Below are 23441 nucleotides of genomic sequence, written 5' to 3'. Positions count from 1 at the left end.
AAGGTAGGTCTGGTTTTCGTCCTTTAGACTCCAAACTCGACGTCACTTGAGCTTTTTTATTCACTTGGCTGCAGTATTATAAAGAAGGGACTTTAAAGGGTAAGTTCACCCAAAAATGGAAATTCCCCAACAGTCTCCTTTAATTCAATCAAGTCCAATCTGAGTAAAAATACGTAAATACACAAGATCTGCAACAAATTGTAATCACTTGTAAATACTAGCCACCCAAACGTGCCTGATTTTTAATTTTTTCATCAAGATCCAGACATTATTCACTGAGAAATGTACTGAATTTGTTTAAAATCAGCCCATCTCGCTATTTTTAAAGAGAGGAAAAGACTTCCTGGCTCCATCACTTTATGTGGATCTGCACCAGAAGTTGATGGGGTCCATTCTGGGCCGAGACCCATCTTCCATCCAGGTTTCATGGAAATCTGGTCAGTTGTTTTTGTGTAATCCTGCCGACAAACCAACCAACCAACAAACAAACAGACACGATGAAAACATAATAACCTTTGGTGGAGGGGATAAATGATAAATGATGAAGATATTATGATATTCATGTACATTTTAAAAGACTCAACTTACAAAATTACAGTAAAAACAAATGCAAACTATAAATATCTTGACAAGCGTGCTCCGGTTTTAGACCCCACTGTATAAAATGGGTGGATTTGACCTTTAAAATTGCACAACAGAACCATTTCCAGGGCAACGTGCCATCTTGAGGTCAAACCGCTGCTCACACCTTAATCATTAATATCTTTACAAATGTCTTATTTATGGCCGTTGTATTGGACTGAATCATATTGTTAAAATTGGTGTCACTTGTTGTTTTGTCGACCAAATAATCAAATTAAATTAGTATGTTATATTCAGATAATCAACAAAACAAATGAGCGACATGCAGGGCGTGTTTCAGTTGGTAACCATTTATAAATATGTTCTTTTTTTTTCCAATACATATGTTTTTGACTGTACAGATTACAATCAGTTATCATGAGATAAAAACACATTCTTTTTTATTGTTTTTAATTAAACTTTTTATCACAGCGATCTGAAAGCTCACATTTACAGACAAGAGAACTCTGCTCAGCAAGCAAAATACATTAAAATAAAACCAAAAGAAAAAACCTTTTTCGCGTTTGTCTGGTGAGTTTTTGAAGGGTAAAATGATAAAGGACAGTTCGGGGATCAGCAGTCTCCTCGTCTTGATCCGAACGTCGTGTCACACACACACACACCAGAGTCAGAACACTGCTATACATGTTTCCGCTTGAGCTCGTGGAAAGAATAGAACATGCATCAGACTATTTACAGCAAACTAATATACACAGACAGCTTTGAAACCATACACCCTCAAATATCCTCGATTTAGAAGTTCTGTTTAAATTAAGTATCGTACAGTTTATACCTTCATTTCTGTAAAGATAAGTGGGGCATCTCTCTGGGAGCGGGTGAAACTGAGAATGAACGTCTTCTCTTTAGATATTCTTTAGCAGAGGAACCAAAATAAAATGTTACAGACAAATGGTCTATAACTTTTTTTTCCCACATATACAAATAACTTGAATATTCTCATTATCACACTTTCTCTTGTCACCCAAACTCCAAATTACGGAGCTTCTCGTTACTGGAACTTCAGTCATTCTTTCTTTCTTTTTTTTTTTTTTTTGCAGTAGATTCGACTTTTTTTTCAAGACGTGTGCAAGACCAGCGGATTAGACTGGTGAATTTAGAGTTATAGGACTGCGATGGATATTATTTTTTTTGTTCATGACGTGGAGTACTTAAATATGGCCTCTCGAAACACACTTGCTCAACTCACGAACCCGTTGAATATCTGAGTCGGTATATATATACAGCTTGTGCTAGAAAGTCTATACATCTTCACCAGTTTAAAAACATTTGTTTGCTCTTCATATTGTCATTCATCACTGCTTTGTAAATCATATAGTAATAGTGTCTATGATAGTCTGGTATCACCGGTCAGAGGTCTGACCGATCGCACGCCCACACTTTCTCCAAAGTCAACAATCGTAACAACAAGGTAAGTAAAATACATAAAGTGCACCCTTTAGTTAAGAACTTAACAGGCATTTTTAGTGCAGAAGTGGCGGAGTAAAAATGCATCGTGGGTAAAAAGAATCGACACAAAAGTAATGCAGGAGAAAGGAGGAAGGAGAACGTCTGTAACAGTGGTCGTGTATGCATTTGCTTGCTTTTAATCGCTGAGCACTATCCATGTTAACCCGTCACTAGCATATGTACTGCACGCTCTACCCTCTCTAAGGAACACACAGCGTTACGTAACGTACGGAGGAGGGACAAAGGCGAACTTTGGTGAAATCACCTTTGACAGGAACATCGGCCAGTCAGAGATGAGTTAAAACTCCTGCAGCCAAAGATTCAAACTGAATGCATTGTTTCCGTCTGAACTCTGCAGAACAATCATACGAACATTTTACACAACTACTGATCCTGTTTTCATAGAAGCAGAAGTTTAAGCGGGTATTCAAAGTTGCCTACTGACAGAAAACTGGTTCAGTATGTCAAACTGCAGCCTCGACAGTTGGCTAAACGTCACACTAAGGCATATCATGAGGTCTGTGATACAGTGAAGATACTAACAAGAAATACAGAAAAATCATAATTTACATATCTGGAGGTTAAATGGTTTAAAAAAATGATTTAATCAACAAAAACAGGCGTGCGATAGTGATTTTTCATTCAGAGACAAACATTTGAATACCAGCTTAAAGCTCATGTTTCAGATCTTCATCCATAAATCAACTGAAATGTAATCAATAGGATATAGTATTTTGATGATTAATTGATCATTGCAGTCATTTTTTAAGTAAAAATGCCAAACGTTCTGCGGTTGTAGCCTCTCCTAAGTGAGGATTTGCTGCTTTTCTCATTTTATATCACTGTAAACTGAATCTCTTTAGGTTTTGAACAGTTGGTCGAACAAAACAAGACATCCAAAGACATCATCCTAGACTCTGGGATATTAAACTATTGTATTTTTATGGTTTCCTCACATTTTGGTGAAAAAAACTTAAAAAAACAACACCTGGTTCTAGCTTCTCAAATATGAGGATTTGCTGCTTTTTTAAGTCGTTTAATATCATTTTGAGTTGAATATCTTAAAGTGTTGGACAAAACAAGACATCCAAAGACGTCTCATTTGATTCTTGGAGCTTATACTCGTGTATATTTTTCTATTTTCTGACATTTAACAAAAAGAAAAAACTTTCTATCAAAAAAAAACTGCAGATTAATCAAAACAGAAAATAAATTTGGATAACTGAGGAGCTACTGCAGCATAAAAAGCATTTTCTTGCATTAAACCACAACAAAATCTTGTTTATTTCAACACCAGGAGGCAACTCTATCACTCAGAGCTGGTCTTTGTCCCTCGTTCCGAACCCTGGATCGGTTTTCTCACATCCATATGACTAGCAGTGGGACACGAAGGCAGGGTTAACAGAATACAATTCAAACGCAAACTATGTCTGGTTTTATTTCTATGTACAATATATAACTTAATTATAAATATTGTCATTTTTCTCTAAGTACTGAGTTGTTGAGCCATTTGTATTTTCTGAGCAATGTACAGTATTGAACATATAATATTGTATTACATAGAATAGAGCCTACTAGCAACCTTGGTTAAGAGCACACTTTGAAAGAACAGAAGATGGATACAGAGTCCACGAGTAGAGTCCGATTTGATGATTAGTACTTTCTCTCCGACGGTCCCACCTGTTGTGGGAACTTTGTGCCACACAACATTTTGGAAGTGCACTGGTCTTTGATTCAGAATGAGATCAGAACTTTGGACCCTCCTGTTTTCCTACCGGTGTGCAGAATATGATAATGAAACTTCTCACTGTTAGTTATGTTTTTCATATAAGATAAAGTCTAATACCCTACGTGTGTGTGTGTGTGTATGTGTGTGTGTGTGTGTTGTCTCTCATGAGTTCCTTTAGGTGAGTTCGTCCATGTCACATACACGAGGGGCAGCAGCATCTGCTGTTGAGCTAAATATTTTATCTCCTCTCACTCCCACTCACAAGCCCAGTCCAACCAACCAATCACAGGCAGGCCATCACACATTTGACTCCACAAATGGTCTCTTTGGTTTGATGGGGGAGGTGGGGCCTTGGGTCCGGGAGTCACGCGAGAGCTGGCGGTACATGTTGTCCTGGTAGGCCTGTGCCACGGGAAGAGTCCTCGCCACCTTCACGTCCGGGTACGTGGGCACCTGGCTGACCCGCTCCAGGATGTCCCCACTGCCGCGGGAGCCGTTGGCCAGCTTGCCCAGAGAGGGGGGCTGGGTCTGGGAGTAGTAGTCCTCCTCCAACAGGTGCCCGTTTTGGGCGTTGTTTGTCTTGTTGTAGTAGGCGATGTTGCCCAGCGAGGCGGGGGGGCTGTAGGTGGAGCCTTGCTGGACTAGCTGGCCAGGCGAGGTGGGGCTGATGGCGGAGTCCATGGACGTCATGGCCCTGGACCGCGAGGGCTGATGCAGGTACTGCTGAGTCCGCGCCGTCTTGTCTATGATGCCCATGAAGGGTGTGTTCCGAGAGCGGGTGGTCTCGCCTTGATACAACCCCCCGCCGCCCTGCGAAGGCGAGATGGGGGACATGTCATCACAGGCGCGCTCGTATGTGGCTTGCAGGGGGATCTCCATCTGCTGAATGGAAGACGAAGGCCTGAAACCCGGCGCTAAATTCGAGGTGGATCCAGTTGAGATGTTGTTGCTCGACGGGGAGAATCGAAGGCCTACGCTCTGAGAATGGATGAGAGGCCTGGGGGTGGGCACGTGCTGCTTCATCTCAGTAGTATTGGCACTGACGGGGCGTCTCACCATGTGGGGGATCTCGGGAGAGCCCAGCTGGCAGGGGGGCATGGCATTGGCGCGCTCCAGTACATGTTCAGAGACTGGGTAGTAGGCGGCGGACTGGCTGCGGCTTATCTGAGGTGTCTGGCTGTAACGGATGCCCCCCGGGCCCCCGCTGCTGGCGCGGTAGGCAGAGGAGGGGCGCTGGGGTAGCTCATCCTTCAACAGGCCCGACTCCATAACCCCTCCTCGGCCGCCGTGCTGACAGAGGGCCCCAGAGCTGAGGCTGGCCTGGACCTGGGGCATGGACCGTCCATCCAGCGAAGGCTGATACACCAGCCGGCTTTCCACGTCCACTGAGCCTCCTTGGTAGCGACCACCCATGGAGTGGCCCATCTGACCGCTGTACAGGCTGTTGCCCATCACATTGCTGGGCTGGTTTGTGCGCACTATTTGAGCTATAGAAGGCTGAAGACGAAGGCCTTGGGCTTGGTGGTGCTGGGAGGACAGAGAGGGCTGCGAGCTCAGCTGGAACGAACGCTGGCTGCTCATCTTAGAGAGGGGAGATTTGGGTCGGCCGGGGAGCTGCTCTGTCTGGTAGCGCACAGGCGACCCGGACTGGGACCTGTACAGACAAACGCTCTCTACTGGTGGACTGGCTCTGTATTGAGCAGCCCGGCGTAAAGGGGAAGGCGGTGGGCTCTGGTGATCCCCAGCACCCATAGAAGGCGGGCTGAAGCCGTAGGACTGCTGGTGCACTGGGGAGGTATGAGGCGGGCTGTGCCGGTAGTGTGAGTTCTGATGTGTCGGGGAGAGGGAGGGCGACGTGGGCTGATACGACCCACGTGTTGGAGAGGACATGGAGGACGAGGTGGGGTGGTATTCGTAGGGCTGGCCCATGGGGGAACCTCCAGATAAGTAGATCTGATCTGGATGTGTGGGGGACAGCGGCGGGCTCTGGATGATGGGAAGGCTGGAGGGGTTGGTGTGAGACTCAGGTGGAGGCAGACCCACAGACATGGCCTCCAGCTCCTGCTCCAGGTAGTCCTCGTCCTCAAACAGGTCCTGGACGGGCTCCATGTCCTCCAGACGGGGCTCTGGGGGAGGGGGAAGAGGCATGGACAAGGACAGGGACTCCTCCTCTTCTGGGGGAGGCGTAGGAGGAGGGGAAGGAGGAGGCTCCAGCTCCAGGTCCTGCTGCTGGTGCTCCTCCTCGTTGAGCTGGTGACACTCCTCCTCAACCCTCTGGAGCAGCCGCTGGATCTCTCGGTTGTTGGGGCACTGCTTTATGGCTTCATTCAGGTCCTCTAAGGCTTCAGGAAATTGTCTGTAAAGATGAGCACGATAAGTATTTAAGTATTTTTTCTCCAAAATCACTAACAATGACATTATTTAGCTGCAGAGAGAGTTTGAGATGTCAGGAGAGTATCTCATAAACGAGTGTACCTGCTGCTACGCTTGGCGCGCGCCCTGGCATAGTATGCCTCATATGATTTTGGTTTCAGCTCGAGTGCCTTCGTAGCAAATTCCTCAGCCATCCCAAAGTCCTGAGGAGATTGAGCAGAAGAAAACAATTGAACATCACCAAAAATATGTAAATAAATGCCTCAACGCATGACATTTTGGCCTTTTTTCGTCTTCTTCCGACTTACGTTTGTTTTCCTCCGACATCGGGACAGGTTGAGGAAGAGCGATACTTTGAGTTCCCTGAATGTCTTGAGGTCCTCGCTGAAGCCTTCGCGTGGAAACTTTTTGAGGGCATACTGATAACGCTGCGCTGCCTCCTTCACCTTCCCCTTCTGTTGGACGAACGAAAAGAAGTCCCGTTACCCTCCGTTCACGATAAAATACTAAACGGAAACCTTCACGATATAAACTAGAACTAGACATAAAGATAGATTTATCACAGCATTTGTTAATGTTTCAGGAGCTCATTCTCTTTGAAAGACTTACATTTACTTGTGAGGAGAGACTACTTGGTTTTTATTGACAATAAAATTATGAATAAAAGACTGGCAGGCTGTTCTCTGACCTTGTAGAAGCTGTCCCCCTCCTCGATGAGTTTGCTGAGTAAGATGATCATGATGTCGGGTTTGGAGGTGGCCATGGCCCATGTGGCTGGACCTGAGTAACACAGGAAGGAGCAGATGAAAAAAAAAACACAGTGAGAAAGACACACAGAAATGAAGAGAAGAGGAAGGAAGGAAGGAGCGACTGGGAGTCACACCACACACAACATTAATAACAGGGATGAAGACAACAGCCAAAATGGGGGGGAGGGGGGGGGATGGAGGAGAAAAGACAGGCAATCCACTGCAGAGAAAAGATTACAAAAAAATCTGCCCTGACACCTCGAGAACATCGTGACCTCGCTGTGGGACATCACACCTGGGTCAAACGCTATTTGTCGATGATTATGAGCTTTTCTTTGATCCCGCGGGGAGGCGAGTTTGTCTGATTGGAGCGCAGGATGATTACGTTTTTGAATCGAATGGTTGATTAAAGTTAACTGTGGCGATCATCTGCAAACACGATTTGGCCCAGGCAAACCCAGAGTAGATGTACAACAAACAAACAAAAAAATAATCACGCTGTCATGTTTTTCTTTTTTTAGACACATTTTCTGTCTTGTCAAGAAGTGCAGATGTACAGTGAGTCTTTGTACGACTGACTGATTCAGGGATGTGATCAAGAACAGCAAACTCCCAATTAGTGTTGTCACAATACTGAAATTTCTCACTTAAATACAGTATTTTTGAAAAATATCGATATTCGATACCAGGGGGAAAGATTTAGATGTTAAAGGCATGATATATTATATTTTAGATACTTATCTTTTCTTGGCTATTAGCAGAGAACAACATGAAAAATGTGGTAAACATTTGTAAAATATGGCCAGAATTCAAGAGTGGTTACCAAAAACATAGGGGGCAGTATATTACCAGAGTAACTACATATTCCTGCCTGTAGCTATGTTAGCGAATTAGCTCATGAATCAGTTAACCTGATGTTAGAGTTAACACGTCTGGACGCCGAACTAGGACTGAATACAGTATTTGAGACTGACTGAGGTCAGTTTGACAACAGGGGATAAAGTACAGAGGCGATTTACAGCAGCTCTGACCTCAGGGACGACAAGACACGACAGGCGGGGACGGGAGAGGTGTGCAGGAGTGGGAGGAGGCGACAAAGAGTCAGACATCAGCATCGGGTTAAAATGGCGCATAGAGCCATAATATTTTCAAAATTGAGGATTTATTTTTGACCACACTAGAGACGATTGTGGACAAACCAAGACTGTTTTGGTCAGTTTATTTTGTTTTTTTGTCGAGTTTGAAGGAAGTGTTTAACGATGAGTTAACGAGGCGATTAAACTCGTCAAGAGAGAAACTTAAATTCAGAAGCTGTACGGTTGTATTATTCTATTCAGTAAGGAAAATAGAGGTAAGAGTATTTTATTTCTTGACAGTTTATTTAGTTCATTTTTTTACGGCAAAAGCTGATATTTATCTTCCGGCTGAAAGAACGTGAGCTACAGACTATCACCACCCATCATTAGTTAGTGGTATCAGGAGACAGGATAGGCCGAGGATTGCTGGTTAGCATGCTAGCTAAATACATGTTTGCAACACAGCACATAGACGTCTGTTGTTGTTGTTTCTTCACACTCTGTTGATAATGTTTGTTCACTTGAGTACACTTTGGTACTTGAGTATTTCAATATTATGCAACTTTACACTTCCACTCCACTGCTTTTTGGAGGCAATTATTATAGATTTTACTTACTACACTTATTTAATATCTTAAATTTTAGTCAAGTGTTACTTTTGGGTACTTTTTACGACATCCAGCGTTGAAATGGTTTCAAATATTCAGATTAGATATGTATCGATATTTCGATATTTTTGACAACACTACTCCCAAAAAACAAAAATGGGAGAAATTAAATAAAAGCAGACACTTCATCCCTGCAGACTGTCTTATGAGTGAAAAATCAAAACACAATCCTTTGACTGAAACTGACGTGTCTTTTCTGTATCTGCGCAACAGCAATCCTTGACACATGTACACACACCACAGAGATGAAAAGGAAGGGATTCTTGCACAGGGGAAGACACAGGGCAGGTACAATAAACATAAAAAAAAGGCAAGCAGGAGGGATATAACAGAGCTCTGCAGGCGTTAGCTGTCCTCTGAGCTGGTGGTGGTGACGGTAGGAATGCTGCTGACTGGCCTAGCTGACACTGAGGAAAACGTCTGGAAGATGAACGATGCACAGTACAGTGGTTTATCACCTCAGTCTGTGGTGGCGGTGGTACAGAGGAATTACAAGAACATGCACTTTCTGCTAAATCACGACCACGCAAAAGTGTTACTGAGGGCTTCCGTCATGCATCTGTGGAATGGAAGGTCAACACCTCGTTACGACGTCGCAGGCTTGGAGGCCGGGCATGCTGTCATTAACCACTTGAACGTTAGCATCTACCTCTAGGGCAATCCCAACTGCGTCACTGTCAGTGCTAATACCTTGTGCATGTTATTATTTGTCAGTTTGAGAAGGTTTTGGTAGCTAAGCTCGCCTGCCGACACTTAGGACGACACAGACAACACAGAGAGAGGAGATAGAGCTGTCAAAATGCCTGGTGGGGTGAGAAGTCGACAGCCTTGGCTTTACCTCGGGGCCGACTGGGCAGCGTCTGACATCCTGGGGCCGGAGAGAGAGGCGGGGGATAGTGGGGGGGGGGAAGGAAGGAGGAGGAAGGAGGTCATGAGCGAGGGAAGGAGTGTAAGTAGGAGGGCAGAGCAAACAGAGGAAACAGAGGGAAAACAGCGAGGAAAGAGAAAGAGAGGTGATGGCAGTGGAGGAGGAGGAGAAGAAGTGAGAAAAAAGGAACACAAAAAAAAAGCAGCAGTGAGAAGCAGTGCCTCAGCAAAATAAAAAGAGAAGATACCGAAAAGAAACAAGCGCTAATAACAACCTGTCTCTGAGCAACCACAGAGGAATAAAAGAGAGGAGCATGTGATTGAGACAGGAACCGGGAGGTTAGCGTGAGCGATAGAGAGACAAACAACAGGCACCGAGAGAAAACGTGACAGAGAGAGAGAAAAGCAGAACAACACAACAACAGTAGTACAATAAAAAGAAACACACATCAGAGCCATAAATAGCCGAGGAGAAGAAGCACGATGCGGCAGTGGGGGGGCGGATGACATACAGTAGCAGGAAGTGGTTTAGGCTACATGGAGACACAAACCTGAATCCATGGCTCAGTGCAGTAAAATGCTACAGCGCTCTTTAATGACCAGCAGGAAGAGCGTTTTCATCTTTGGATTCTCCCTTCATGCAGCTCATGCTTGAATTCTAGTGCATGACCTTTTTCAACCAAATCTCAAAGTGTATCTCATTTCACGGCAGGCAAATAACCTTTCATTAAGGCGCTACAGGGCAGAGATGCTGCGCTCGAGAAGAGCTCCTCTGTCAGCTACAATGGTAAGCTCTTCTCTCCGTCGAGCCGCTCTTACCTATCTTGGCTCCTTTCTTGAGCAGGGCGACCACCACCGACGTGTTTCTGCAGCCCACCGCCCGGTCGAGAGGACGCATCCCGCTGTAGTCTACGTGCTCTATCATGGCCCCGTGGTCGACCAAGAACTGGACCTGGAGGGACGAAGACATGAAACAATCCATCAATTATCCAAGAACTGCAGCTGTGAATTACATGTTTCTCACATTACGACAGGTGCAAGATTTCAAACCCAAACTGGTTCCTTTGAGCGAGGATTCAACGCCAGCTCTTGGTACTTGACAGCTTGACAGTGTGATACCGACACATTTCAGTTTGTAGTAAACAAGAATTAAAGTTTCCCTTGTTGAAACTGCATCTACTCCTTTTCTTAACTGAGAAATCCAGAATGCATTTTGTGTCTGTGCAAATCTTTTTTGGTTTGAAGTGTAAATGCTAAAAAAAATGTCTGACTTGTGATTGGTGCTTCCAGGAGGAACAGAAACATTGCACTGGTCTGACGGGAGTTAAAGATTGCTGAATGCCTCCATGATTAAAAGGTTTTGAAACAACAAGTTGTCAAAGATAAACAAAGCTTGCAGCTAAAATGTGTTCAGCCGTACATCACTTAGCTTCCTACAATAGTACTCCAGCTGCTCCCCCAAACTGGAGGCGTGACGGCTGCCACCTACTGTAGTACAAGTACAACAAGTACAGTAACTATGAGTCTGGGTTGATCTTCGATGCGCTGCCTTTTCATTTATGGATTCTGTTTCCCCAGCCGGTCACTCACCACCTCAGAGTCGCCGTAGAAGGCCGCCAGGTCAAGGGGCGTGCGCCCGTTCTTGTCTGCGTGGTCGGTGGCGGCTCCGCTCTCCACCAGGCAGCGGACGACAGGTAAGTGTCCTTTCAGACAGGCCCAGCTCAGAGCAGTCAGACCCTCCTTATCCATCTGAGACAGAGAGGCTCCTGGGGGGAAAAACAAGAAACAGCCGGAGCGTCTTTCACTCTGAATTCTTTTATACCCCGAAACACGCTCCATCTGTGGTTGTCATTTAGTTTTCTTTTTGCTCTTGTAGAACTAACTGCTTGATTCATTTTGATGGATTTAAAAAAAAAAAAAAGAAGCTGTTGCTGATTTAATTTGGCTGCAATTACTGTAAACACAATTTGAAAACGGTAATTATGCTTGTTTTTAATAGTGCGGTGTCTGTGTGTCTGCTTATGAATGACTGTGGGGTTCAGACAAGCACCAAAAAAAGGAAAAAACACCCCGGGCACATCAGAGTCTTCCTGTATTCTTAGCTTGTACATTAGGACTGTAGATGGTTTCTGGATATTTCAGCATCCACATGAGATGAGACTTTTCGCTCGGAGGCAAATCGGACTCTACTGTACGCCTGTCAGGTCTGAATCTTTGTGTTTGCATCCATTCCAAATTGGGAAGGACACACAGGAATTGCTGTCACAAACACTGCACGGTGATTGAAGATAAGAGGACGCGTTTAACGGAGCAACTGAAAAGGATGCTCCGCGTAAATCTCAGTTTATCCTCACTTTCCACTCCTCCGTGCTCTGAATACCAAAGATCAGAAATCTATTTCCTCTGTTGAGATATTTTGTGTTTACGAGGTTTGATTTGTCCTTTAGGCAAATACATAAATCTGTACCTGACCCAGAATGTGTTCCTTTTTGTTTGTTTTTTTACCTTGAGCCAGTAAAAACTCAACAGTCCCCAGGTGTCCCTCTGAGGCGGCCATCATTAGAGGAGTACGACCCTGCTTGTCAGCCAGGTTGACATCTGCGCCGTGTGTGAGGAGCAGGTCCACGATCTGAAAACACCCAAACACAGCAAACATTTTGTTATACAACTGGAAGTCTTACTCACTTACGAGGGAATGACGGAGGAAGAGAATGAGAGCGACATACCGAATCTTTACCGTCTGTTCGAGAAAGCAACATGTAATCTTGATGAACCCAAATCAGAACAGAAACATTCAGCTCACCTGCCAGTGTCCCTGTCGGACGGCGCTGAACAGCGGGACGATGCCTCTCCTGTTGGGCTGGGCCACGGCCGCGCCCTGCTCCAGCAACAGACGACACACCTCCAGCTTCCCCCGACCGGACGCTGCGGTCAGAGCTGGACACAAAAACACACAATGAATCAATGACGAGATGAGGATGAGTTTTACATTCAGCATATCATCCCTCTTAATATGTTGAGCCTTATTCGGCGTGTTTGTGTCCATCTACTGAATGCTGCATGACGACAGTCCAACAATCACTCTCTCTCAGCTCTGTTGTCGATATTTACCAGCTCCTGAGGGAAATATCTGTCTCTCTAGCTGCTAAAAGCTCCCTGAGCTGGCTGCTAAATCTGTCTGAGCAGCTTTTCAGAGCTTTATCACTAAAAGCAGCTGGCTTCTGTGAAAAGAAACGCAGTGAGAATGTACCTAAACAGTAAAATTAAAGCTGAGAAGAGTAGAAGAAGAAGAAGAAGAAGAAGAAGAAGAAGAAGAAAAGATGAACAGACTCTTGGGAGTCATTGGGAGCAAAGGCCTTTGAAAAGACGTCTTCTCAAATGTAATGATTATAATTGGAATAATTTAACACATCTCTTCTCGAGTCTCCAGTGGTAGCAGCTCCACAGAGTGGAGGACTGACCCCGACTTCAACTATAACCCAGCAGATATCTGAGGCTGAGACTGATCACAGCATTTGGGAGTTTAAAAAAAGAATTTCAGCAATTTTATTAAATAACATACACTATTATATCATACATATAATATAACTATATACCAGAGAGGTACACAGCAAACAGAAGTACACTGCATCTGGCTTGTTTTCAAATTTCTCCTAACGTTACGCCCGGCGTGATCACACCTGGTTTCACTTAAAAGTTTGATCATTAATTGCTGTAACTTGCTTCTGAAAGGTCAAAAATCTATATGGAAGACAAAAACAACCAAGTTCATCTTTTAAATAATAAAAAAATAAACTTCCTGAGCTTCTGTTTGAGTTCATGGTTAAGTTAAACATTCCATTTTGACTGACATTTTTAAAAATATCTGGTAAATTCCTCCAATCTCAGACAGAGCAAATGTAAAATGTGACTTTACATCAGACTGAAACTTGAAAATGATGTGTGGCACTTGATGGCAGGCACCCGAAATACAGTTCTAGATCTTTGGGGATTACGTTAGAAGATAAATATTGTCTGACTCGGGTCGACTTGAGTCCAAGTCACGATTAAATATTCACTGACAGGACATATCTGCAAAGAAAATATCAGCAGATTTATTGGACTCGCTCTGGTTTCAACCTACTTCTTCTTTGCTGGAAGAACATTTTGATCAACACACTTCAGTAAGTAGATCTGCACATGCTGACACACTGTACTCACTCTCCCTCCGGCTGTTGTAACCAATAATGTCTTTTCAGTTGACCTAGCCTGTAACGCGGCGATTTACAAATCATCTTCCAGAACAATCCTCCTTACAAACAATGAAACTACGGCTGAGTGAGTTCCTCTCTTCAGCCGGCAGTCCCAACGCCGCAGCTGGAGAATAACAGTCGCAATGAGGTTTGATAGCTTTAGGACACAATGATACATTACATTTCTCAGCACCCTGCCACGGGGCGATGGCACTGTCATTTTAAAGCAGCCCGGATCACTCTCATCCTCCCTCCTCCTCCTTCTCCTCCTCCCTCCCCTTCTTCCGTGCGAGCCCAGCCCTGTCTGAGATCCAATGACACCACTGCACTGCCATCAGCATCTGACGCAGCAGCAGCAGCAGCAGACACACAAGAACGATCCCTCATATCCGCACTGCAGCGCTCTGCCTCGCACACAGAGGCAGCGTCTGATACGTCTCAGGACGGACTATAGTTTATTTTTCACGACTACAAAACCCATTAAGCACCCACAGCCATCTGTCAGTGTTAGATTCAGGGTTTTATTGGTGTAACGTCTGGATAAAGTAAGTAATCCCACCTGTCTCCCCCCACAGGGTGTCGAAGTTATTGATCTGAGCCCGCTCCACCTCCTCTTCGTCTTTCTCCGGCAGGTCCAGCAGGTAGGACACGATCTGATGGGGGGGAGGGGGGACAAAGATTAATGTCCAACAATGTTGAAGAAAGAAATCATCATGAATTCACTTTCCTTTTGAGTATGATCTAAAAAAAAAAAAAAAGGCCAAATTTGAGATGACTGACAGTCATTATTTGCAGCTACATCGACCCCCGGATGCCAATCAATCAGCTGCTGGAACAAGATTGTTGCTGCTTTAGCCAAAGTGGGGCGGTTGATTTGGCCCCCTGAGGTAAAAATGCTCTGTAATTATGTTGGATCCCTAAATATTAATTATTTTTCATAATCACAGCACGCTGGGCTGAGTGACACCCGGCACAAGAAGTCAGTCAGCCGAAGGGAAACTGGGATCATGGTGCCATTTTGCATCTTAATACATACAAAACAATATAATAGGTATTTACTTTTGGCCCGCAAGTAATTACCGTTTCATTTTTAGCCCTGAAGAGAAAAGGTTTGGCTCCCCTGCTAACCTATACCCAGATATAGAGTCTCTCTTTCTCAAATTGTAACTTTACTCTTCTGCAATCTTGAATCCTCTCTCTACCTGCGTGATTAACTACTTCACCATCTGATTCCGTCTCTTCCGGAGCATTGAGACTTTGTTAAAACTGTCATATCAGGCCTTGTTCAAAGTTTTGGCATATCCAAACTGATTTCTGACCCGTTGGATGTTTAATATTCTAATATTCTTTTTCCTGTAGAGCTTAATTACAAAACCTCACAAAACTGACCTCAACAAATGTAAGAACCCCAGGAGAAGACCAGTCGATAGAAGTGCCGGAGTTTGAAGCGGTAGTAGCTGCGGTAGTTACAGGAACTCATTTTAAGCCCTTAATCACTTTTGCTTTAAATCACTTAACATTTAAAGTCTCTAATTTGGGCTGAAGAACTCATTACACCGCACTGGAGTGCATGATAATCAAAACCATTACACCATTTTCAATCCCATCGACCTCCACCCTCCCGGCCGTACCTCCGTGTATCCCATACTGGCTGCAGCGATGAGGGCCTGCTGGACGGCGTGGCTCTTGGTGAAGGACGCCTGCTGTTGTGTTTGTGGTGACTGCTGCTGCTGCGGCCCCAGGCTCCAGTCGCACTGGATGAGGAACTTCACCACCTCCATGTGGCCCCTCAGGGCTGCATGGACCAGGGCGCACTGGCTGTTCTTATCCAGGTGGTCCACCTGTTGACGGGAAACAGATTTGATGAGGAAAATGCAACACATGTGGCGACAATTTCCCTTTTATTTTCAGGACACAGACAAAGTACAGAAATCCAGCCAGCTACTAAGAGAAGTCAATATCTTCACACAGTCTTCCTCTACCTACACATTTCCCTTCACACACCTTCGCTCTCTTGCGGCAAAGTGCAGTCACGATGGCCATGTGTCCACCGGCGGCGGCGTAGCCCAGCGGCGTGAGACCGCTCTCGGAGGGGGCGTCGACGGAGGCGCCGAACTCGAGCAGCAGAGCCACCATGTCCATGTAGCCCAGGTGGGAGTGGACGCACAGGACGGGGGCGTTGTTCAACACCTCCGTGCGGTAGTTGACATTTGCGCCACCCAGCATCAGCAGCCGGCTCACCTGCACACACACAAACACAGAACGAGGGAATAAAAAGTTAACACAGCTTCAAGATGAAGTTGGCTTCAAATATTCAAACTATGTTACCCGCGAGAGAGGGAGATTTTTTTAGGGAACTTGCTGAAATATTCTTAAAGTCTGACTCTTCTCTGCTCAGTCTGTACCTTGATGTTGGGAGTGTAGAGGTTTCGGAGTGAAGAAAGTGCAGCAGAAAGGCCCTCTGTGCTGTAGGATACCCACAGGCCTTGCAAGATGGATGAGGAAACCCCGACTTTCTTGCTGAGACCCTTGAACAGAGAGAGAGAGTGTAAATATTCATTATTTCAGAGCCAGACTGCAGCTGTGTGTGAGTGTGTGTGTGCGGAGACAAATGATGGTATACCTTGAAGATATGTGCTTTGAGGATGTGATGGCCCAGCTCAATCGTCTGCTGCCTGTTCAGCTTGTTCTCCTGCCGAGAGAACCAGAAGGCCAGTAGCGTGTGACCGCTCCTGCAGAGAGGACAAACACGCCATCTTTCAGGACTGGAGACGGACTCATCAGGTCATTACATCGCGCTATCATCTGCACAGTTGGTGCGATCGGTTTTAATTATAATACAGGAAACAAAATGTCTCATGCGGTGGACAAACATAATGTACCTGTGGGCTTTAGAAATACATTCTGGCAAGTAGCTGCGAGAAGAATCATTATTTGTCATATTTTTTGCAAAAACATTGATGAATGGTAACTTTTAAATGGGGTTAGGTACTGCTGTGACATCATACTCAATAGTCTGACATCAATATATTTGATAATAGATGTGACAAAGATCGACCTTCATGATTCAGTTTTAATCTGAATCATCTTAATTCTACTTTTTGGAAAACAGATTTAATGAAGACAATCTTTGTGCAGCACTCGATGGACAACCGATGACTCAGTCAATGATTTTTAAACAAACTCCTCTCACGACCTAATAAGTAACTCTGGGTGTTCACCTTTTAAAAACCTTCTTTCCTTTTCCAAGACATGATAGTTTTAGTCTCTCTTTAAGCTGGCGCATCCTCCTTCAGCACTAAAGCAGACGGAAACTTGTTTGAAAACATGAAACAAAAATAATCCAGGTCTCAAAAAGCCCAGAGATCCCAAATTAGAGTAGACGTTATCTACAGCATGTTTGAAACTCTTCACTGCAGCTGATGATCTAAATGTGTTAAGGCCCTCTCGGTTTGAAGCCGGTGTATGAGCTCGGCTGCACATCTACAGTGTAAATAACGTCTTTTTAAAAAATTAATTTGGGATCTCGGGGCTTCTGGAGACTTTGAGCCATTTTATATATATTTCATAACGTTTTAAAACAAGTCCCCGTGTCACCCAGCATCCAGTTGTTTAGGAGAATGCTTTGATGCAGTTCTGCTGTGAAGCTCCAGAAAAGTTTTATGGGCGGTGAAACATCACCTGACTTTCCATCGACATGACGGTGAGGAGATAATGACTGAATTCTTATTTTGGGGGTGAACTGTTCCTTTAAAGAATAGCTGTTGTCTTACATCAACAGAAAGAGAGTTTTGCGTCCTCACCTCGGGTCGCAGAGGAACTTCGTCTTCTCTCCTTCTTCTCTCCAGATCAGCCACTCCCTGAAGGACGGGTGGACGAACATCCTGGTACCGTCCCTCCTCTTCACCAGGAAGACTGACAGGTTGTCCACACGCTGCTGGAAATCCTCCCAGTCCAGTGTGCCCTGCAGCCACACACATCATTTGTTATGTGAAGCTGGATATTAGCCAGATTTCTTGGCACGAAACAACTTACCTCGTTACAATTTCCATAATGATGGCTGAAATATTTGATATCTAGACGTGTAAGAAACTCTGTGCATAATTACCTTCTCACTGGTTAAGTGCTCATTGAACACACACAGAAAAACACTTTTTCTTTTCTTTTGACAGCAAGCTGAAGGACTCCATCTTCCAGCACAGGTTGAATATAAAACCCATTTATTCATTCTATTCATTGGAATGAAAAGAACAATTTTCTTTATAATATAAATCCCTAAAATCTGTATTTCTCTATGACAGTAAATACTTAAGACTGAAGAAGAAACTAAACGTATGAGCCTCACCAGGACTATGAGTGTGTCTCAGATCTGAACAACCCGCTAACTATCATCAGATTTTGAGTCACATATTCCACCATTCAGTCTTGAGAAATGAAGATCCTGCACACTGCTTCTGCTCAGCATCATCCACAACTGATCGTCAAGAGAATTTCAAACAACTCTTACAACAACAATCTTAAATAGACGTTGTTTCACATTCCCACTTCTCAGTCTTTATGCACAGCTTAAAGTTATTCAGTTATTCTCTCTCAGTATCTAACTGTGAAATATGTTCAGTCTGTCATGTTATAGTCCGCATGAAGTGAAAGGGAAGTGACAAACCCCAACACACAGTTAGGTCTGTGCACGAGAAATAAAATGACAACATCAGCCTCGCAGCTTTCGATAAGTCACTGTATGAAACTATCTTTTACGAAGGTCGAGAGGGACCGGAATGTGAGAATTATTAATAAAGTGTGACGCTCCTTCACGTTTCAAGACTGCAGTCAAATATTGCCAAATCCAATATCACATTTTTCCAGCTCTCCACTTGAAACCATCCGTTACAGTACAGAGGAAAACAAAAGAAATACCAAAAAAGTACAGAAATGTAGAGCTGAAGAACAAAAACTACTGTGCTCGTGTGAGACCCCGTCGCTCACAGTGAGAAGTTGATTAAAGAAATACGTTTTCAGGGCTTTTAAGCTCACGTGTTAAATAAAGGTTTAATAACATGCTATGAACTTTGATTGAATCACTGATCATTTTAGCTTTATGACAGATTAGCAGGAAGCGACTTCACAAAATAACCAGAACTCCATCACAGAACCCATCATTCATGCATATAAAAACGTGGCCCTTTAAATTGGAAGTTTGACTTTGACTGGATCACTGAGGCCATTTTCTTCTACATTAACTCCATTGAAGGGCTCGAGACAATAAAAGATTTGAGGTGTGGTGTTTTTGAGGGTCACTACCTGCAGCGAACCAGAGTTGATGGCCTGATAAATCTGCTCATCAGTCAGCGGATGAAGCGAGGCCACGGCCACATTGAGCAGAGGGAGCGCCCGCTCGAACGACGACTGCGTGGGGAAGCGCATGTTGCACTGCAGCAGATACACCTCCGCCAGGTTGACTGGAACCACCTATGGAAGGAAGGAGAAAGAGTCTGAATTGCGAAGCTGATTTCCACTCGATCGACTCTTCATGAATAATGCATCGTGTTTGTAGAGCGCGTCTTCGACTATTCCAGCGTGGAGAGGAGAATGTGAATTTATAAGATGTCATTTTTTATGGAGTCTGGAAGCACTTCTGAATACATGAAATTAAATGAATCTGGGGGTGTGAGATAAAATATTTCATTATGAAACGCACACTAAAACAATTCAACTGCATTATTTATCAAAATAGGTGTTGGGCTCCGACTGTCAAGAAGACTTCATGAAACTACTTCTACACAAACCGTGTCAGAGTGCAGGTAAATAAAAACTCCCTTTAAGTTTTACCTGCAAATGAGCTCCCTATACAAACACTGTCTCCAAAAAGTTGGGATGCTGAATAAATGTTATAATAATAACAATGTAAACACATTTTGACCTATATTCAATTATACAAAGTTGAGATATTTAATGTAAAAACTGATATACTTTCAGGGAGTTGGTTTCAGCAACAACTTCAGCCAAGTTTTCTGAGCCTATACTTTTTTAAAGTTATGGCAAACTGGCATGATTAAAAGTATACGGAATTAGCTATTACATGTTCCTGTTCACAACGTTCCCATAAATGTACAAACAACTACAACTTAATTACTTCGATACTAAAGAAAGATTAAAAATATGATGTTTCTAAAGCAAGTTTTGCAGTTATAGGCAGCGTCTTTTTTTAGTTCTTTGTGGATTTAAGGATGTTTAATTGTGATGGTCATCAAATAAAATTATATTTTCAGTAAGTGTAGATCACAATTAATCTAACAATATGTGTAAAATGTCTACGTGTTTAGATTTCAGCAAATTATGACTCTGAGAAGGAGCACGACTCAGAGCGTTCCCACACCTTCTCAAACACCAAATTCAAAGGATCTTCAAGCACATTTGAGATCCAATTCTCTCAAATTCAAGGACCCAACACGGCGCAGTTTGAGAGGTGGATCGAAGTCGATGCTGTTGCAACACTGAGAGTTCTTATAAGGAGAATTAACAGGCTTTACAGAAGCTTACAGACATATATTAAACAGAGAGGGGAGCCAATATACCAAGGTCAAGCAAAAATATCTAAAATTTCACTTTCTATTCTGGCACAAAATCTATAAATTAAAACACTTCCAATGATCGAACTCTATTTATGTCTATGAACACTTTTCAAGGCCTCCATGAAGTATCTTTCAACTCTCCTTCGTGCCCCTGTTTTCGTAGCTACACACATGAACACCGTTACAAGCTAATCAATAATTCCGTACCTTATAACTGGAGCTTTTGAGAACAAGGTAGCCCTTCTCGATGAGGTCAAAGGTGAGCTTGAGGTACAGGTAGGAGCCCTGGCTCAGGGCCTTGAGGTGGGCGCTGAGCTTGCCGAAGGTGGTGTTGTCCATCTTGCCGTTGAGCGAGATGTTGTTCTGGATCTCCGGGCTGCTGTGGATGCGGTGCAGGATGTAGCCCTGCAGGTCCTGGTCTATGGCGTCGTTCTCCTCCAGGCCGTCCAGAGAGATGCGGTGGAACGGCAGCGCGTTGGTGATCTCCTGAACAGAATCGTTTTTAGTTATAGACGGGATACATTTGACAACAGCCTACGTACTCACTCACTTCTAATGATTCATATACAGGCCAAATAAAGTGCAACACGCTGTGAATAAGTCCTCATGAACGAAAAGGGAAATGCAGAGTAAAATACAAACAAAAGGTCAGATTTTAATTAAAAAAAGGACAAATTAAAAGGTCTGAGACAGAGAGGGTAGAGTTGTATTAAAGAGAAATTCAACAGTCAGTCAGTGACCTCCACCTGATGCTTAAATAAACTGCGATAATGTTAACAAATAATACAATAAAGAGAAGCTGGTTTTAAAAACACAACCTTTTGAATTAGATTGAATAGAAACAGACACAAGCAGTGGGGATTTACTGAGGTGGATACTCTGACTGTTCTCTACCTGTAACGTGGTTCTGACTGTGACCACCAGTTTGAGCCACGGAGGGAACTTGTTGATGGTTTTGGTGAGGAAGGACACGATGGTGTCTCCGTAGTCCGGCTTGTGGAACTCTGCCTCATTCAGACCGTCGATGAGGACGATGAGGTCCTCCTCGGAGTTGATCTTCCTCTCTGAAAAAAACAAAACAAGGGCTGTCATGAAAAACAAATCTACATCTTTAGCTTGACGGTTTATTTTTGAGCTTGGAAACAGGAGAAAGTCTCACCACCGGCCCAGTTCAGTCATAGTTGTGGACATATTAATTATGGGATAAATCATCCAGCCTGAATGGGTGGACAGCTCTAAGTACAGCTGTGAACACCCCTAAGGCATCGAGGATGCATCTGAGATCCAATCACTCAGACCACATTAGTAACCGCAGTATCTCAAGACTCCCTTAAAAAATCACTCGATTTTGTGAGTTGCTACTTCAGGAAAAACTTTAGAAATGTTATGAAATGCTGTCTATGACATATTGTGGTAAATTCGGCATTAAATGCAATACATTAGGTTGTTTCAATCCTTCTATAAAGTGACATTTTGTTGCAGCACCACTGTACCAACCTGTGTGCTTCTGCCTCTAAAGTGGGTTTAAACTGCCAACGTTAAGCAGCTTTTTCTAGAAAGTACATTTACAATTTTACAAATGCAGCAAACAGTACCGAAAATAAGCCAGAGTCCCTTTAAAAATCGCAATCTCAATTGCATTGAGTTGTTGCATTAAGAGAAACTTTATCACTATTGGAAATGCTTTAGAGACAAATTCTTAATTATTTAAGAGTTACTGTAAGTTTGGCACGAAAAATAAAAATCATATTTCACTTCAAAGTAAAAAAAATAATCTTCACTCTTTTTATTTTTCATCTCTTTGTGTGAAGGTCGTTTTGGTGGAAAAAGTAAAGACATTTAAACAAAAACATACAAAAATATGTTTAAACTGAGAACTTTTGACTGCACTGGGCACACATCTCATATTTAACGCCAAGGATTCAATTAAAGGATGAATTGGATACTTGAGGTCTGAAAAAGCAGCAATAATACATTGCCAAAAGCACTTAGTTTGAAGGAGGCAAATACCTTTAAATTATTACAAATTCAGTCCAGTTTATTCTGAAGGATTTGAAAACATTCAGGCCAACAGAGCAAATATGTCCAGGTTATACCAACTGAAACTGAGACACAAAGACTTGACTATTGTCTAGTTCTGATTCTTTTTGTATGTAAGCACTGTGTGTTACTTTGCTGTATGATAAGTAATATAGATGTAAGTTTGACTGACTGAGATGTATCACCTTTGTAAAGTGCATCCAGGGGCTCCAGCACGCCCCTCCTGAAGGAGGCCAGGGGGTCCTGGACGCAGGAGCGCAGACTCAGGATGCTCTGTAGGTGTGGCTCCCTCAGCAGCTGCTCCCTGTAGGCAACGAGGTGCGGCGAGCGGCACAGCAGGGCCGCCACGTTGTGCACAAACTCCGGCACCAGGCAGGTGTAGGCGTTATCTGCCTGGCAGTAGTGGTACGCCACCACCTGGGGGCGACAGAGAGTTGGGAGAGAGAATCCAGGCAGGTTAGAGAGAGATATAAAAGGTGAGCACTTCCATTCCCTTCTGGTGAACCTAACCTTCACCACAGGATCGGTGTCAGGGAGCCACATGACACACTTTTCCAGGGCTCAGCCAGTTTTCCCAGCGTCTACTCCAGCTACAACTCATTTGGGATTGAGTCAACTTCATGGTGGATGATTGCAGTATAATGAAACATAATACTTCTCGTTTCGCTGTACGGTTTCAGCTATTAATAATTCATCGCTTCCGGCTGCCAAGAGAGACTGATTCGGAGTTAGCTCATGCATGCTCATGTGTTAGACGACTGTGGAGTCGAGTGTTAAACTGTCATATTTCACAGCCACGTACTGGAAACATGTTTAAATGAGCGGCCGGGTGAATAGAAAAAGTCCTCGCGCTGACGTGTGGGTTCAGAGAGGTCGGTCAACAAAACAATAGCAGCAGGTGTGACTGAGCGCTCGTGGGGACTGAGAGATCACAAAGAGTTTGGATGTTCAGAGGCGGTATCAGAGGGCAGCCGGGAAAAAAAAAACACTAATCAAAATGGAATGCTAATTTTTGGGGCACAATGGAATAAAGGGCTTTAAAACAAAAGG

The 23441-nt window shown here is 43.8% G+C and overlaps 1 protein-coding gene across 11 annotated transcripts in view; it reads right to left on the bottom strand.

Moving 5' to 3' along the window:
* Window positions 1-916: 916 nt before the first annotated feature.
* The window catches only part of tanc2b (tetratricopeptide repeat, ankyrin repeat and coiled-coil containing 2b), a 157975-nt gene continuing 135450 nt past the window's right edge, over window positions 917-23441 (bottom strand). For 7 of the 11 annotated variants that reach the window (XM_030399494.1, XM_030399498.1, XM_030399500.1 and 4 more), the window contains 19 exons: window positions 22577-22808; window positions 21246-21415; window positions 20559-20837; window positions 19081-19248; window positions 17586-17746; window positions 16406-16514; window positions 16188-16310; window positions 15787-16023; window positions 15414-15623; window positions 14342-14435; window positions 12354-12487; window positions 12056-12179; window positions 11141-11316; window positions 10370-10502; window positions 9522-9551; window positions 6879-6970; window positions 6499-6645; window positions 6293-6393; window positions 4115-6173 (listed from right to left, as the gene is read on the bottom strand). In XM_030399494.1, coding sequence (XP_030255354.1) covers window positions 4115-6173; window positions 6293-6393; window positions 6499-6645; window positions 6879-6970; window positions 9522-9551; window positions 10370-10502; window positions 11141-11316; window positions 12056-12179; window positions 12354-12487; window positions 14342-14435; window positions 15414-15623; window positions 15787-16023; window positions 16188-16310; window positions 16406-16514; window positions 17586-17746; window positions 19081-19248; window positions 20559-20837; window positions 21246-21415; window positions 22577-22808 — 4779 coding nt within the window. Of the gene's footprint in view, window positions 6174-6292; window positions 6394-6498; window positions 6646-6878; window positions 6971-9521; window positions 9552-10369; window positions 10503-11140; window positions 11317-12055; window positions 12180-12353; window positions 12488-14341; window positions 14436-15413; window positions 15624-15786; window positions 16024-16187; window positions 16311-16405; window positions 16515-17585; window positions 17747-19080; window positions 19249-20558; window positions 20838-21245; window positions 21416-22576; window positions 22809-23441 lie in introns of all 11 variants that reach the window. The other 4 variants (XM_030399505.1, XM_030399496.1, XM_030399497.1 and 1 more) reach the window with 2 other exon arrangements.

Source organism: Sparus aurata, chromosome 20 (genome assembly GCF_900880675.1).
Source record: "Sparus aurata chromosome 20, fSpaAur1.1, whole genome shotgun sequence".
Taxonomy (NCBI): Eukaryota; Metazoa; Chordata; class Actinopteri; order Spariformes; family Sparidae; genus Sparus; species Sparus aurata.
Note: the sequence above shows the minus strand (reverse complement) of the source record. Positions and strands in the feature narration are given on the sequence as shown.